Here is a 14,544-nt window from a genome sequence, read left to right on the forward strand (position 1 = left end):
ATTTTAATCTATTTCTTATCAAGAAGCTTAAACTGTTTTTTTCCTTAACATTTAGGTAGTATCTTTCGAATATTCTAACAACGTTCTCACGCCTACCAACACCCAACGACAAAAAAAAGAAACGTATTCTCATTAAAAACTTCCAGAGGCATAGCAATTTCCTTCTTATTATCCTTGGGCGTCTTTCTTTAAATTAAGTAACGAACTTTCATCGAATTGGATTTGAGTTTGAACACTTTTTTTTTTTTGCCATCTACTTACTTTCTATATGCTTCATATAAGCCTTGTTGTCAAGGAAAACAAGACTTCTCAATTTGGAGGAGCAAAAAAATCAACAAAAATAAATGATATAAGTAAAAAAAAAATGTCCTTTTTATTATATATACATACACTTCCTTATTCTTGATAAAAAAACGGGCATGAAGAAAAAAAAAAACTAAATTCAAACAAACTTACATCACAAACTAAGAGAACAAAATAATCTTAAGATACAACATCTATACAACCACACGTCTTTAGGCTCTAAATGGATTCAGGACGATATCTTCGAGTTCCTTTTTGTGAATTTTACCAATTCCAGTTGCTGTTGTTGCAGCTTCGGCACGTCCACAGTATTTCAACTGAAATTGAATAGAATGAGTATGAGTTTGATTAGCTGACTTCTTGTAAAAACAAAACGAAGGCAATATTTTTGTTTCACTTTTTTTTTTTATTTAGGTATGTATATGAAAGTAATCAATTTTTTTCTTTACGGTACCTGTTTTCCAATCATGTGCTCAAAGCGGGGGCGTATAAAGCTCCAAGCGCCAGCATTTCGTGATTCTTCTTGACTCCAAATTATTGCTGTCGAATAAATAAATGATATTAATATGAACTTTGGATATAAATTCTGAAGGCAAGACGATTGAAATAAAAGATATCGTTTTGTGGATACTAAGAAGTAACATTTATTGATTATGGAACATACATACATATCTACTGGAAACTTTTGTTTTAATAATTTTGAAAATTGAAAAAAAAAGACTAGGATTGCGTCGAACAACCTTGTTGTTCAAATTGTAGGCTATTGAACCAACTTGTTAATATTAATATAGAACAATAGAGGCACTGGATATAAGTCCAATAAGTCACCTTAACTTGGCCCCCTTACACCAATTTGAGAAAAACACATTTTCATACATTTTCCATCAGATAAAATATTGACCATTTAACTAAGTTCCCCCACAAATTTCTGCGGGAATGATAACACTGGACAGCTTTTAATGTTTTTGACCTGAATTGAAAATTAAGATAAATCTTAAAATTTAACCCAAAAATCTTTTTGTAAGAAACCAGATTTTTCATTTAAATTGATAGCTTGAAAAAATGTTATTAAAAAATTGAGCATTGTATTTAATTAGCCAATACTTTCAATTGAGAACTTAAGCTAAAACCTACAAATTTTGTATTAATTTTGAAATCAATTAATTTTCTTAGTTTTTTTTTCAAAATTTTGAGTTTATTTTTCAGAATTTTACAAAAACTGTTCACGAAACAAATTCATCGCTCGATTCAACAACTGAGAAAACAACATTAAATCTCAACTCAACAAGTCCACTTAAACCAACCACGGAGAAAGCAATTATTCCTCTCAACAGCACAAGTCCGTTTACGCCAACCACTGAGAAAGAACTATTAACTATCAACTTACCAAGCTCACTCAAGGCAACCATTGGGACAGTAAAATTCCCCATCTATTTACCAAGTTCGTTCAAGCCAACCTCTTGTAAAGCAATATTCTTTATCAACTTACCAAGTTCGATGAAAGTAGCAATCGAGAATGCAATATTTCCTGACAACTCAACAGATTTGGTGAAACCAACCACTGAGAACGCAACGTTAACTACAAACTTACTAAGTTCGATCCAGCCACTTAATGACAAAGCAATATTCTTCATCAACTTACCGAGTTCGAAAATACCAACCATAGAGAAAGTAATATATCCTACCAGCTTATCAAGTACGATCAACCCAACCACCGATAAAACAATATATCATGTTTATTCACCAAGTTCGATGGAATCAACCAACGAGAAAACACCAATTTGGGTCAAACCAACCACGGAGAAAGCAATATTCCCTATCAAAATACAAAGTTTGTTTGAAGCAACCAACGAGAAAGCAATACATCCAACAAACTTACCAAGTTCGTTTACGCCAACAACGGAGAAATCAATATTCTTTACAAGCATACCAAGGTCGTTGAGACCAACCATATTCCCTACCAGTTCACCAAATTCTATCAAACTAACCACTGAGAAAGCGATATTCCCTATCAACATATCAAGTTCGTTCAAGCCAATCACTGGACAAGCAACATTCCCTTTCAACTTACCAAGTTCTTTGAAGTCAACCACTGAGAAAGCCGTATTTCCTCTCAACAGAGTAAGGGCGTTCACGCCAACAACTGAGGAAGCAGAATACTCTATCAACATTCCAAGTTGGTTCAAGTCAACCAATGAGAAAAAAATATTCCCTTCCAACATACCAAGTGTGCTCCAACCAACTCCTAAGAAAGCAATGTTCCCCATCAACATACTAAGTTGGTTCGAACCAACCACTGAAAAAGTAATATTCCCTACCAGCTTACCAAGTTCGATCAAACCAACCACCGAGAAAACAATTTATCATGTTTACTCACCAAGTTCAATCGAGAAAACACTGAGTTGGGTCAAACCAACCACGGTGAAATCAATATTAACTACCGGCTTTCCAAATTCGATGAAATTAACTACTGAGAAAATAATGTTCCCTATCAACTTACCAAGTGTGCTTCAGCCAACCCCAACCCCAACAGTGGTTCCCATCAAAATACCAAATTCGATCCAACCAACAACTGAAAAAGCAATATTCCCTATCAACATTCTAAGTTCTTTGAAGCCAACCACTGAGAAAACAATAATCCCTACCAAGATACTAAGTGTGCTCCAGCCAACTCCTACGAAATCAGTGTTCCCCATATACATGCCAAGTTTTTTTAAACCACCCACTGAAAAAGGAATATTCCCTACTAGCTTACCAAGTTCGATCACACCAACCACAGAGAATACAATTTATCATATTTACTCACAAAGTTCGATCGAACCAACCAATGAGAAAACACCGAGTTGGGTCAAACCAACCACGGTGAAAGCAGTATTCCCTACGAGCTTACCAGATTCGTTCAAACTAATCACGGAGAAAACAATATTCCCTATCACCACATCAAGTGCGTTAAAGCCAACCACTGACAAAGGAGTATTCCCTATCGACATTCCAAGTTCTTTTAAGTCAACCACTGAGAAAACAATAATCCCTATAAAGATACCAAGTGTGCTTCAGCCAACTCCTAAGAAAGCAGTGTTTCCCATCACCATACCCAGTTGGTTCAAACCACCCACTGCGAAAACAATTTATCATGTTTACACACCAAGTTCGATCGAACCAACCAATGAGAAAACACCGAGTTGGGTCAAACCAACCACGATGAAAGCAGTATTCCCTACCAAAATACCAAATTCGATCAAACCAACTACTGAAAAAGGAGTATTCCCTATCAACATACCAAGTTCCTTCACGCCCACAACTGAGAAATCAATATTCTTTACAAATTTGCCAAGGTCGATCGAGAAAGCAGTATTTCCTATCAGCTTAGCAAGTTCGATCATACCAACCACTAAAAAAAATGTGTTCCCTATCAACATTCCAAGTTCTTTCAAGACAAGCACTGAGAAAGCAATATTTCCTTTCAACATATCGAGTTCGTTCAAGCCAACTACTGAAAAAGCAGTATTCCCTATCAACATACCAAGTTCGTTTGACCCAAATACTGAAAAAAAATTACCTTCCATCAATATTCCAAATTTGTTCTCGGCCACAACTGAGAAATCAATATTCTTTACAAACTTGCCTAAGTCGATCGAGAAAGCAGTATTTCCAATCAGCTTAGCAAGTTCGATCAAACCAAATACTGGGAAATCTGCATTCACTTTCAACATGCCAAGTTCGTTCAAGTCAACCACTGAAAAAGAGGAGTTCCCTATCAACATGCAAAGTTCGTTCAAGACAAGCACTGAGAAATCAGTGTTCCCGATGAACATGCAAACTTCATTCAAATCAACTACTGAAAAAGAGGTGTTCCCTATCAACATGCAAAGTTCGTTCAAGTCAACCACTGAAAAAGAGATAATCCCTATCAACATACCAACTTCGTTCAAGACAAGCACAGAGAAAGTAGTGTTCCCTATCAACATACAAAGTTCGTTCAAGACAAGCACTGAGAAAACAGTGTTTCCCATCAACATGCAAAGTTTGTTCAAGTCAACCACTGAAAAAGAGGTGTTCCCTATTAACGTGCAAAGTTCGTTCAGGAAAAGCACTGAGAAAACAGTGTTCCCTATAAACATGCAAAGTTCGTTCAAGTCAAACACTGAAAAAGAGGTGTTCCCTATCAACATGCAAAGTTCGTTCAAGACAACCACTGAGAAACCAGTGTTCCCTATCAACATGCAAAGTTCGTTCAAGTCAACCACTGAAAAAGAGGTGTTCCCTATCAACAAGCAAAGTTCGTTCAAGTCAACTACTGAAAAAGAGGTGTTCCCTATCAACACACAAAGTTCGTTCAGGAAAAGCACTGAGAAAACAGTGTTCCCTATCAACATGCAAAGTTCGTTCAAGTCAACCACTGAAAAAGAGGTGTTCCCTATCAACATGCAAAGTTCGTTCAAGACAACCACTGAGAAAACAGTGTTCCCTATCAACATGCAAAGTTCGTTCAAGTCAACCACTGAAAAAGAGGTGTTCCCTATCAACATGCAAAGTTCGTTCAAGACAACCACTGAGAAAACAGTGTTCCCTATCAACATGCAAAGTTCGTTCAAGTCAACCACTGAAAAAGAGGTGTTCCCTATCAACAAGCAAAGTTCGTTCAAGTCAACTACTGAAAAAGAGGTGTTCCCTATCAACACACAAAGTTCGTTCAGGAAAAGCACTGAGAAAACAGTGTTCCCTATCAACATGCAAAGTTCGTTCAAGTCAACCACTGAAAAAGAGGTGTTCCCTATCAACAAGCAAAGTTCGTTCAAGTCAACTACTGAAAAAGAGGTGTTCCCTATCAACACACAAAGTTCGTTCAGGAAAAGCACTGAGAAAACAGTGTTCCCTATCAACATGCAAAGTTCGTTCAAGTCAACCACTGAAAAAGAGGTGTTCCCTATCAACATGCAAAGTTCGTTCAAGACAACCACTGAGAAAACAGTGTTCCCTATCAACATGCAAAGTTCGTTCAAGTCAAACACTGAAAAAGAGGTGTTCCCTATCAACATGCAAAGTTCGTTCAAGACAACCACTGAGAAACCAGTGTTCCCTATAAACATGCAAAGTTCGTTCAAGTCAAACACTGAAAAAGAGGTGTTCCCTATAAACATGCAAAGTTCGTTCAAGTCAAACACTGAAAAAGAGGTGTTCCCTATCAACACACAAAGTTCGTTCAGGAAAAGCACTGAGAAAACAGTGTTCCCTATCAACATGCAAAGTTCGTTCAAGTCAAACACTGAAAAAGAGGTGTTCCCTATCAACATGCAAAGTTCGTTCAAGACAACCACTGAGAAACCAGTGTTCCCTATCAACATGCAAAGTTCGTTCAAGTCAACCACTGAAAAAGAGGTGTTCCCTATCAACAAGCAAAGTTCGTTCAAGTCAACTACTGAAAAAGAGGTGTTCCCTATCAACACACAAAGTTCGTTCAGGAAAAGCACTGAGAAAACAGTGTTCCCTATCAACATGCAAAGTTCGTTCAAGTCAAACACTGAAAAAGAGGTGTTCCCTATCAACATGCAAAGTTCGTTCAAGACAACCACTGAGAAACCAGTGTTCCCTATAAACATGCAAAGTTCGTTCAAGTCAAACACTGAAAAAGAGGTGTTCCCTATCAACATGCAAAGTTCGTTCAAGACAACCACTGAGAAACCAGTGTTCCCTATCAACATGCAAAGTTCGTTCAAGTCAACCACTGAAAAAGAGGTGTTCCCTATCAACAAGCAAAGTTCGTTCAAGTCAACTACTGAAAAAGAGGTGTTCCCTATCAACACACAAAGTTCGTTCAGGAAAAGCACTGAGAAAACAGTGTTCCCTATCAACATGCAAAGTTCGTTCAAGTCAAACACTGAAAAAGAGGTGTTCCCTATCAACATGCAAAGTTCGTTCAAGACAACCACTGAGAAACCAGTGTTCCCTATCAACATGCAAAGTTCGTTCAAGTCAACCACTGAACAAGAGGTGTTTCCCATCAACATGCAAAGTTCGTTCAAGTCAACCACTGAAAAAGAAGTGTTCCCTATCAACATACAAAGTTCGTTCAAGACAAGCACTGAGAAAACAGTGTTCCCTATCAACATGCAAAGTTCGTTCAAGTCAACCACTGAAAAAGAGGTGTTCCCTATCAACGTGCAAAGTTCGTTCAGGAAAAGCACTGAGAAAACAGTGTTCCCTATCAACATGCAAAGTTCGTTCAAGTCAAACACTGAAAAAGAGGTGTTCCCTATCAACATGCAAAGTTCGTTCAAGACAATAACTGAGAAACCAGTGTTCCCTATCAACATGCAAAGTTCGTTCAAGTCAACCACTGAAAAAGAGGTGTTCCCTATCAACATGCAAAGTTCGTTCAAGACAACCACTGAAAAAGAGGTGTTCCCTATAAACATGCAAAGTTCGTTCAAGACAAGCACTGAGATACCAAAATTCCCTATCAACATGCAAAGTTCGTTCAAGTCAACCACTGAAAAAGAGGTATTCCCTATAAACATGCAAAGTTCGTTCAAGACAAGCACTGAGATACCAAAATTCCCTATCAACATGCAAAGTTCGTTCAAGTCAACCACTGAAAAAGAGGTGTTCCCTATCAACATGCAAAGTTCGTTCAAGACAACCACTGAAAAAGAGGTGTTCCCTATCAACATGCAAAGTTCGTTCAAGACAACCACTGAAAAAGAGGTGTTCCCTATCAACATGCAAAGTTCGTTCAAGACAACCACTGAAAAAGAGGTGTTCCCTATAAACATGCAAAGTTCGTTCAAGACAAGCACTGAGATACCAAAATTCCCTATCAACATGCAAAGTTCGTTCAAGTCAACCACTGAAAAAGAGGTATTCCCTATTAACATGCAAAGTTCGTTCAAGACAATAACTGAGAAACCAGTGTTCCCTATCAACATGCAAAGTTCGTTCAAGTCAACCACTGAAAAAGAGGTGTTCCCTATCAACATACAAAGTTCGTTCAAGACAATAACTGAGAAACCAGTGTTCCCTATCAACATGCAAAGTTCGTTCAAGTCAACCACTGAAAAAGAGGTGTTCCCTATCAACATGCAAAGTTCGTTCAAGACAACCACTGAAAAAGAGGTGTTCCCTATCAACATGCAAAGTTCGTTCAAGACAACCACTGAAAAAGAGGTGTTCCCTATAAACATGCAAAGTTCGTTCAAGACAAGCACTGAGATACCAAAATTCCCTATCAACATGCAAAGTTCGTTCAAGTCAACCACTGAAAAAGAGGTATTCCCTATTAACATGCAAAGTTCGTTCAAGACAATAACTGAGAAACCAGTGTTCCCTATCAACATGCAAAGTTCGTTCAAGTCAACCACTGAAAAAGAGGTGTTCCCTATCAACATACAAAGTTCGTTCAAGACAAGCACTGAGAAAACAGTGTTCCCTATCAACATGCAAAGTTCGTTCAAGTCAACCACTGAAAAAGAGGTGTTCCCTATCAACGTGCAAAGTTCGTTCAGGAAAAGCACTGAGAAAACAGTGTTCCCTATCAACATGCAAAGTTCGTTCAAGTCAAATACTGAAAAAGAGGTGTTCCCTATCAACATGCAAAGTTCGTTCAAGACAATAACTGAGAAACCAGTGTTCCCTATCAACATGCAAAGTTCGTTCAAGTCAACCACTGAAAAAGGGGTGTTCCCTATCAACATGCAAAGTTCGTTCAAGACAACCACTGAAAAAGAGGTGTTCCCTATCAACATAAAAGGATCGTTTAAGACAAGCACTGAGAAACCAGTGTTCCCTATCAACATGCAAAGTTCGTTCAAGTCAACTACTGAAAAAGAGGTGTTCCCTATCAACATAAAAGGATCGTTTAAGACAAGCACTGAGAAACCAGTGTTCCCTATCAACATGCAAAGTTCGTTCAAGACAACCACTGAAAAAGAGGTATTCCCTGTCAACATGCAAAGTTCGTTCAAGACAAGCACTGAGAAATCAGTGTTCCCTATCAACATAAAAAGTTCGTTCAAGTCAACCACTGGAAAAGAGGTGTTCCCTATCAACATAAAAGGATCGTTTAAGACAAGCACTGAGAAACCAGTGTTCCCTATCAACATGCCAGGTTCATTCCAGCCAACTCCTGAGAAAGCAGTTTTCTCTATCAACATATCGAGTTCGTTTCAGCCAACCACTGAAAAAACGATATTCAAGTCAACCACTGAAAAAGCTGTATTCCCTATCAACATGCCAAGTTCTTTCAAGACAACCACTGAAAAAGAGGTGTCCCCTATCAACAAACCAAGTTCATTAAAGCAAATCACTGAGATACCAAAATTCCAAATAAACATAGCAAATTCGGTCAAGTCAACCACTGAGAAAACAATAGTCTCTACCAATTTCACAAATTCAATGATAATATCTTATAATAGCTCGAGCATTGAACATAATAATGCAAGAACTGCCCCAAATTTGCAGATTTTTCGACAAAAGACCAGGATTTACTCTCGTGGATCACATGGAATAGTACGTTCCAAACATAAATTACGCCTCGAAAAGCACTTTGGGGAAAGACCTTCAACCACTTTAAACAGTCATATCGTAAACAAATATAAAATTTATAACTAGAATTGTTTATTAAATTTATTTTATATATATTCTCTTAGCTCAATGCTCTGTTAAGTTCAAGCTTAAATATTATTGTTGTTGATAATAATCTACTCTATTTATGTATTAATAAAGTTAAAAATAAAATGCAAACTTATGCAGACCACTTCTAAAAATAATCAAGACTACTGAAAGACTTTTAACTCAATAGTTGACTTTTTTCCTACATGTTTCGTTATTATTAAGGGGGGCTAGATATCCAGATTAATGGTCTGCTAGGACAAAGAACTGTACGGTTTGTAAAAGGACACTTACCTAGCCAAACGCGAAAAGGTTCAGCAGCTGATATGGCTAGGTATTGTATGGAGCATAGTCCGGAAAGTTTTCGACTTCATCCCAGATGGATAGATCAATAGAAAAAGACCTTTTTTAAGGTAGCGGACAAAAGACAATCAATTTAAAGCAGCTGAGTAAGAAAAGAGATGGCTGGGAAAGCTTATTGGTTGAAACCCATAATTCACAATGAAATATTTGACAGGTAAGTTAAGTTTCGAATTGGGCGCCATTTTATATATTTTGTTTGTTATCAAATAAAATGGACAACAAAAAAACTACTTCTGCGTGGCCAAACCGGTGTCCTAGAAACCTAATTTTGCAAATGAATAAACAAAACGTGATAAGAAATTAAAAATTTTTTGAATGGTTATTCAAAATGCTGCTAAACAAAAGTTCCATCATTCTTTTAACTTATCAAATATTTTAACTTTCTCCAATGTCCTTACGAAAATATTTCCATGACATTAAATTAAACTTCAGTTGCACTTCAAATGTTTTACCAAAAGATTGATGGATGGTTATTTAGTTTTGTAAGCACACATCAAAATGTTCCTTAAAAGTAATCAACTTACATTTGACATTTTTGTACTTGGCCAATTCTTCCTGAATCTCGTGTACTGGAAAAGGACACAATGACTCCACTCTAACAATAGCACAATTTCCAATCTTCTTTGCCACTCGTTCATCATTTAGGGTATAATAATGCCTTCCACTGCACAAAATAACTTTATCGACCTTGCCAGGCTCCAACACATCACAATCCCCTATACAAAACATCAAATCATATCAACTCACATAATTTAACAAAACCAGGCACACATCCCAGGCAGGAGGAACATTCATTCTCACCTATAACATTTCGGAAAAACGTTCCCGGCTGAAAATCGGTGTGCACCGAGGTGGCAGCTGATAGCCGGAGGAGGGTTTTCGGAGCCACCACTATAAGTGGCTTTCGGAAATTCCTCACAATCTGTCTCCTCAGCAGGTGATAGTATTGGGCCGGTGTGGTTGGATTCACAATGTGCACATTCACATCATCGCCGTCCGGACTGGTCTCCTTAGAATCAGTCAATTGCAGGAATCTCTCTATGCGACAACTGCTATGTTCCGAAGCAGCACCATCATAGCCATGTGGCAATAGTATCACCAGACCATTCGAGTCCATCCATTTTGCTGCATGGAAATCGATGACACAAAGAGCAAAGGTTATACCTGTGCTGAATGAATTACAATTATCTTTATGTACTTACTCTCGCCTGTGAATATGAAGTTATCGAAAATGATTTGGGCACCATTGGCAAAATCCCCAAACTGGGCCTCCCATATGATCAAATTATTTGGGTTATCTATGGCCATGCCATACTCGAAGCCTAACACTGCTTCTTCGGAAAGGATACTATGAGCCACTTCCAGCTTCCCGCAATGTACTTGTTCCATGCTGTTCAGAGGGATGAACATTTCGTTGGTTTTCTGGTCGACCAGCATAACATGACGATGGGAGAATGTCCCACGACCAACATCCTCACCACTTAGTCGAACATTGCGTCCCTGGTACAAGAGACTTCCAATGGCAAGGGCTTCGGCAGTGGCCCAATCAATTTTCTGGCCCGAATTTAATTTCCTCAGCCTCCCTTCGACATGGGTTTTGAGTAAATGTGGGTGGATATTCTATATAAAATGGGGAGGGGAGGGGGGGGTAATGAATCGATTTATGGGATTACCATGGAATTGTATTTTTAATATATCTACTCTATGAAACCTACAAAGCCGCCTGGATATTGAACACTTCTGGTGCCAATGTAATGAAGCAGCGAATAATCTAGGCCAGTGTCCCAATAGGTTATGGCATTGGGCGCTGATTGCAATTCACTCCATTGCCTTTGGAAATATGTTGGTTCGGGTTGGTAGGAGTTGACATTGGCTAGCTCATCGGTTAGATAGTTCATAAAACTGGTTCGCACTTGGTTGGCTTCATTTGAACTGAGTATCTCCGCACTGGCCAAATGCTCAGCGTAAGTATCTGGAACGGATCTGTGTGGGAGTTTTATGTGTTTTCACTTGACTAAATTTCCTACTTGCGATTTTCAATGACCGAATACAAAGCCGGATTGGTGAATGTTGGGTCATCGAGTTCGTTGTGACCCCACCGTCGGAAACAATTCATATCGATGAAGACGTCTTTGCGAAATTTTCGTTGGTAGGCGAAGGCTAGTTGCGTTACAATGGCAACCTGTTCGGGATTGTCACCGTTAACATGGAATACTGGTGCTTGGATGGTTTTGGCCAAATCTGTTGCATAGTCGGTAGAGCGTGCTGTTTCGGCTGGGGTGGTGAAGCCTACTTGATTGTTGACAACCATATGAATGGTTCCACCAACTTCGAAATGTGGGACATAAGCCATATTGAGACATTCTTGGTTGACACCTTGACCAGGGAGAGCAGCGTCTCCATGGAGGATAACGTTTAGGACGGATGTGGAGAAGGGTTTCTCGGGGTCTTCGCTGAAGGCACCATCAGAAGCTGTTTGTTGCTTGGATCTTGTTTTACCCATCGATACGGGATTAGCTGCCTGTGAATTAAAAAAAAAAAGAAGTCTAAGTAAGTGAGGGGAGGGCTTAAGATTATTGATTTTCTCAAGAGACTTTTGATATCGTTTGATTTTTCACTATTGTGCTATTGCTAAAAAATAAATTGTATGAAAGATTTAGGACAGGAAAATTAAGAGTATTATTTGATAGTGTTTTTAAATTCTTATCTGAGAAAGATTATAGCTTTGATATGTTCTCCCATTTAAGTATATAAAGCATCTTAAAATAATCCATTAAGCTTTCTTCTAAAAGTGGAATTGACCATGATTTTATTTATAGCCACGAGCCTCATTCATGGACCTAAAATTTAAAAACATGAAACTAAAAAAATTTAAGTCCATAACAAATTTACGGACAGGATTTCATGATGTTGGGTTTTCGGAATTTTTTTATAACTTTATATTTTTGATTTTTGAGAATATAGATGCAAGGATATAAAATATATTCTGAAGTTACAAAAAAAATAGTAGATTCTTCGTCGCGCTTAAAAACTGGATTTCAAGATTTTGGATTCTGGGTTTTCTACATTCTAGATTTTCAGGACTCTGGATTTTCGCGATTTTGGGTTTTCAGGATTTCGGTTTTCGGGATTTTGACCCCAAACTACAAATTTAAATGTGAAATTCTAGATTAGCAGCGCATCTACCAAAATCTAAAGTTTTGTCAATACGTCCTAATATTTGCGTTATAGGGGCATTCTATAATAAAAAAAAAAAACGAATATAACAAAATTTGGGATACGACATTGGGAGACATGTAGCATCGTTTAAATTGAAAAAAAAAAACTATACCACTTTAAGGATAATAGATCAAAGAGTTATTTGACAGAAACAAATATAATGTTAATTTTACTTTATATTGATAATTTCTATTTCTAAAACCAAAATAATAATTCGGTGTATTTTCTTGAAAAAATAATAATTTGGCATCTTTGACATCTATCTCTTCATTGGTTTGTATTTTTTTTTAGATTCAAACTTGAAAATTTTTTTACAAAATGATATACTCTGAATCAGAACCTTGATAAACAGTAAAGCAGTTGGGTATTCACGTCATTTGTCCGTAGTTAAGATTGTGTAAATGAGAGGGTCACTGTGGTGTATGTGGAACATTTTTTTCTTTAAAAAATGTAAACGATTTTCAATAACCATTCTCCAATCTTCCAAAGTTTAATTCACCACACAAACTTTAACGAGTGCTGTCGAACACAAAAGGTCTCCTTTAGAAATTGTACAAAAAATAGCTTCAGCTAAGGAAAAGCTCTACCAGACACATAAATCTCGTCTAGAAATTAGTAACAACTTGCTTAAGCATTCAATTTAACTTTCGGGATTTATACTTTGCTTACAAAAGAACACCCTATTTTTATTGTGTGTTCTTTGTTAAAACCCTGATACCGAATTTTAATAGTGTATCATATTTTTTCATTATTTTTGCAGTTCTGTTTTGATTTTCTTAGGGTATGGGAAAGCAAGTACAGTAACGCTAATTTGGGTCAAAACGTTTATTTCCCCTCCTGCGTGTTTTAACTTTGTTCCCATTGAATTTTGGTTGTCCATTTTCCTACACCGGAAAATTTTGCTAACCTTTACCTCCCCTTCTATCTACCCCTCTAAAAAAACAACTGAATTATTAATTAAAAAAGAGGTTATCTGTAAAGCCGGTTTACGGACGATGATTTTACGTGATAACGTCGGAAGAAAACAGGTTGTGTGCTTTTAAAATAAGTCAATTGAAGCGTTTATTTATTTCAAACAATCATAATTTACAAGAAAGAGCTAAAAAAGATTACCTTTTTTCTTTTCTCATTATATTAATTTTTTTATTTTAAAAACTTACAAAAAAAAAAAAATAAACTATTTAAAAGCCATAATGGCTAAATAAGAAAACCATTTTTAAATTTTTACAATGCGCAAAAAGTATTAAAATAATTTATTAAAAACCATAATTTCTTATGAAAAAAGTGAAAAAATCATTTCCATCACCCAAAAATTCATTTTTTTGATATAAAAAAAATTTTATAGCATGTAAAAGCTCATAATTTCACCTTTCATATGACGTTTCAATCTTATTTCTGCGATACCTAGAAAAAAAGTTAGAATTTTTTAAAGCCATTCCAAACTGAGATAAAAAATGGTTAAAAAGAGTAAAAAAAACTTGGGACAAAAAAACTTGTTTTTCCCGTTATTCGGTCAAAAACCATTTTAAAATACCAATTTTTTGCATATGTATGCGCACAGTCATAGACTACATGTTTTATAAGCTTGACATTTTTGAATGCTACAAAAATTAAAAAAAAAAATAAAAACTCACCCAAAAATACCCCAAAATAAATAGGTGTTTTTCAAAAATTCATATTTCGAAACGCAGAGACTTTAAAAATCAGACCCCTAACTTTTTTTTTATTATCTTTCGAATGACGTTTTTCAAATTGTCAAAAAAAAATTCCCCTACCTATAATCACTACTTTGTCAAGGGTCTACCCTTGAAAACCATTTATAGCTTGGTTTTGAATTTTTTTAGAATTTTTTCAATACCATTGTCAGTCTTGCAATAAATTTATCTATTGATTAAAAAAAATTAAACTCTTTACATTGTCGCCAACATTGTAGCCAAATTTTGTTTTACCCCTATTTACCCTATTAAAAGATAGAATTTTTTAATTTTTTAACTTTAGGTTATTATATTTCAAATAAGCTATAGAAGATTTTTGTATCTCTAATAGTTTATT

At 36.5% G+C, this 14,544-nt stretch overlaps 1 protein-coding gene across 2 annotated transcripts in view; it reads right to left on the reverse strand.

Moving 5' to 3' along the window:
• Positions 1–357: 357 nt before the first annotated feature.
• Positions 358–14,544, reverse strand: part of LOC129916162 (probable 2-oxoglutarate dehydrogenase E1 component DHKTD1 homolog, mitochondrial) — a 107,397-nt gene continuing 93,210 nt past the window's right edge. For both annotated transcript variants that reach the window (XM_055995968.1, XM_055995967.1), the window contains 7 exons: positions 11,301–11,794; positions 10,989–11,256; positions 10,476–10,893; positions 10,075–10,398; positions 9,798–9,989; positions 758–843; positions 358–620 (listed from right to left, as the gene is read on the reverse strand). In XM_055995968.1, coding sequence (XP_055851943.1) covers positions 516–620; positions 758–843; positions 9,798–9,989; positions 10,075–10,398; positions 10,476–10,893; positions 10,989–11,256; positions 11,301–11,794 — 1,887 coding nt within the window. In that variant the 3' untranslated portion in view covers positions 358–515. The remainder of the gene's footprint in view (positions 621–757; positions 844–9,797; positions 9,990–10,074; positions 10,399–10,475; positions 10,894–10,988; positions 11,257–11,300; positions 11,795–14,544) is intronic.

The sequence above is a fragment of the Episyrphus balteatus genome, chromosome 3, assembly GCF_945859705.1.
Source record: "Episyrphus balteatus chromosome 3, idEpiBalt1.1, whole genome shotgun sequence".
In the NCBI taxonomy this organism is placed as follows: Eukaryota; Metazoa; Arthropoda; class Insecta; order Diptera; family Syrphidae; genus Episyrphus; species Episyrphus balteatus.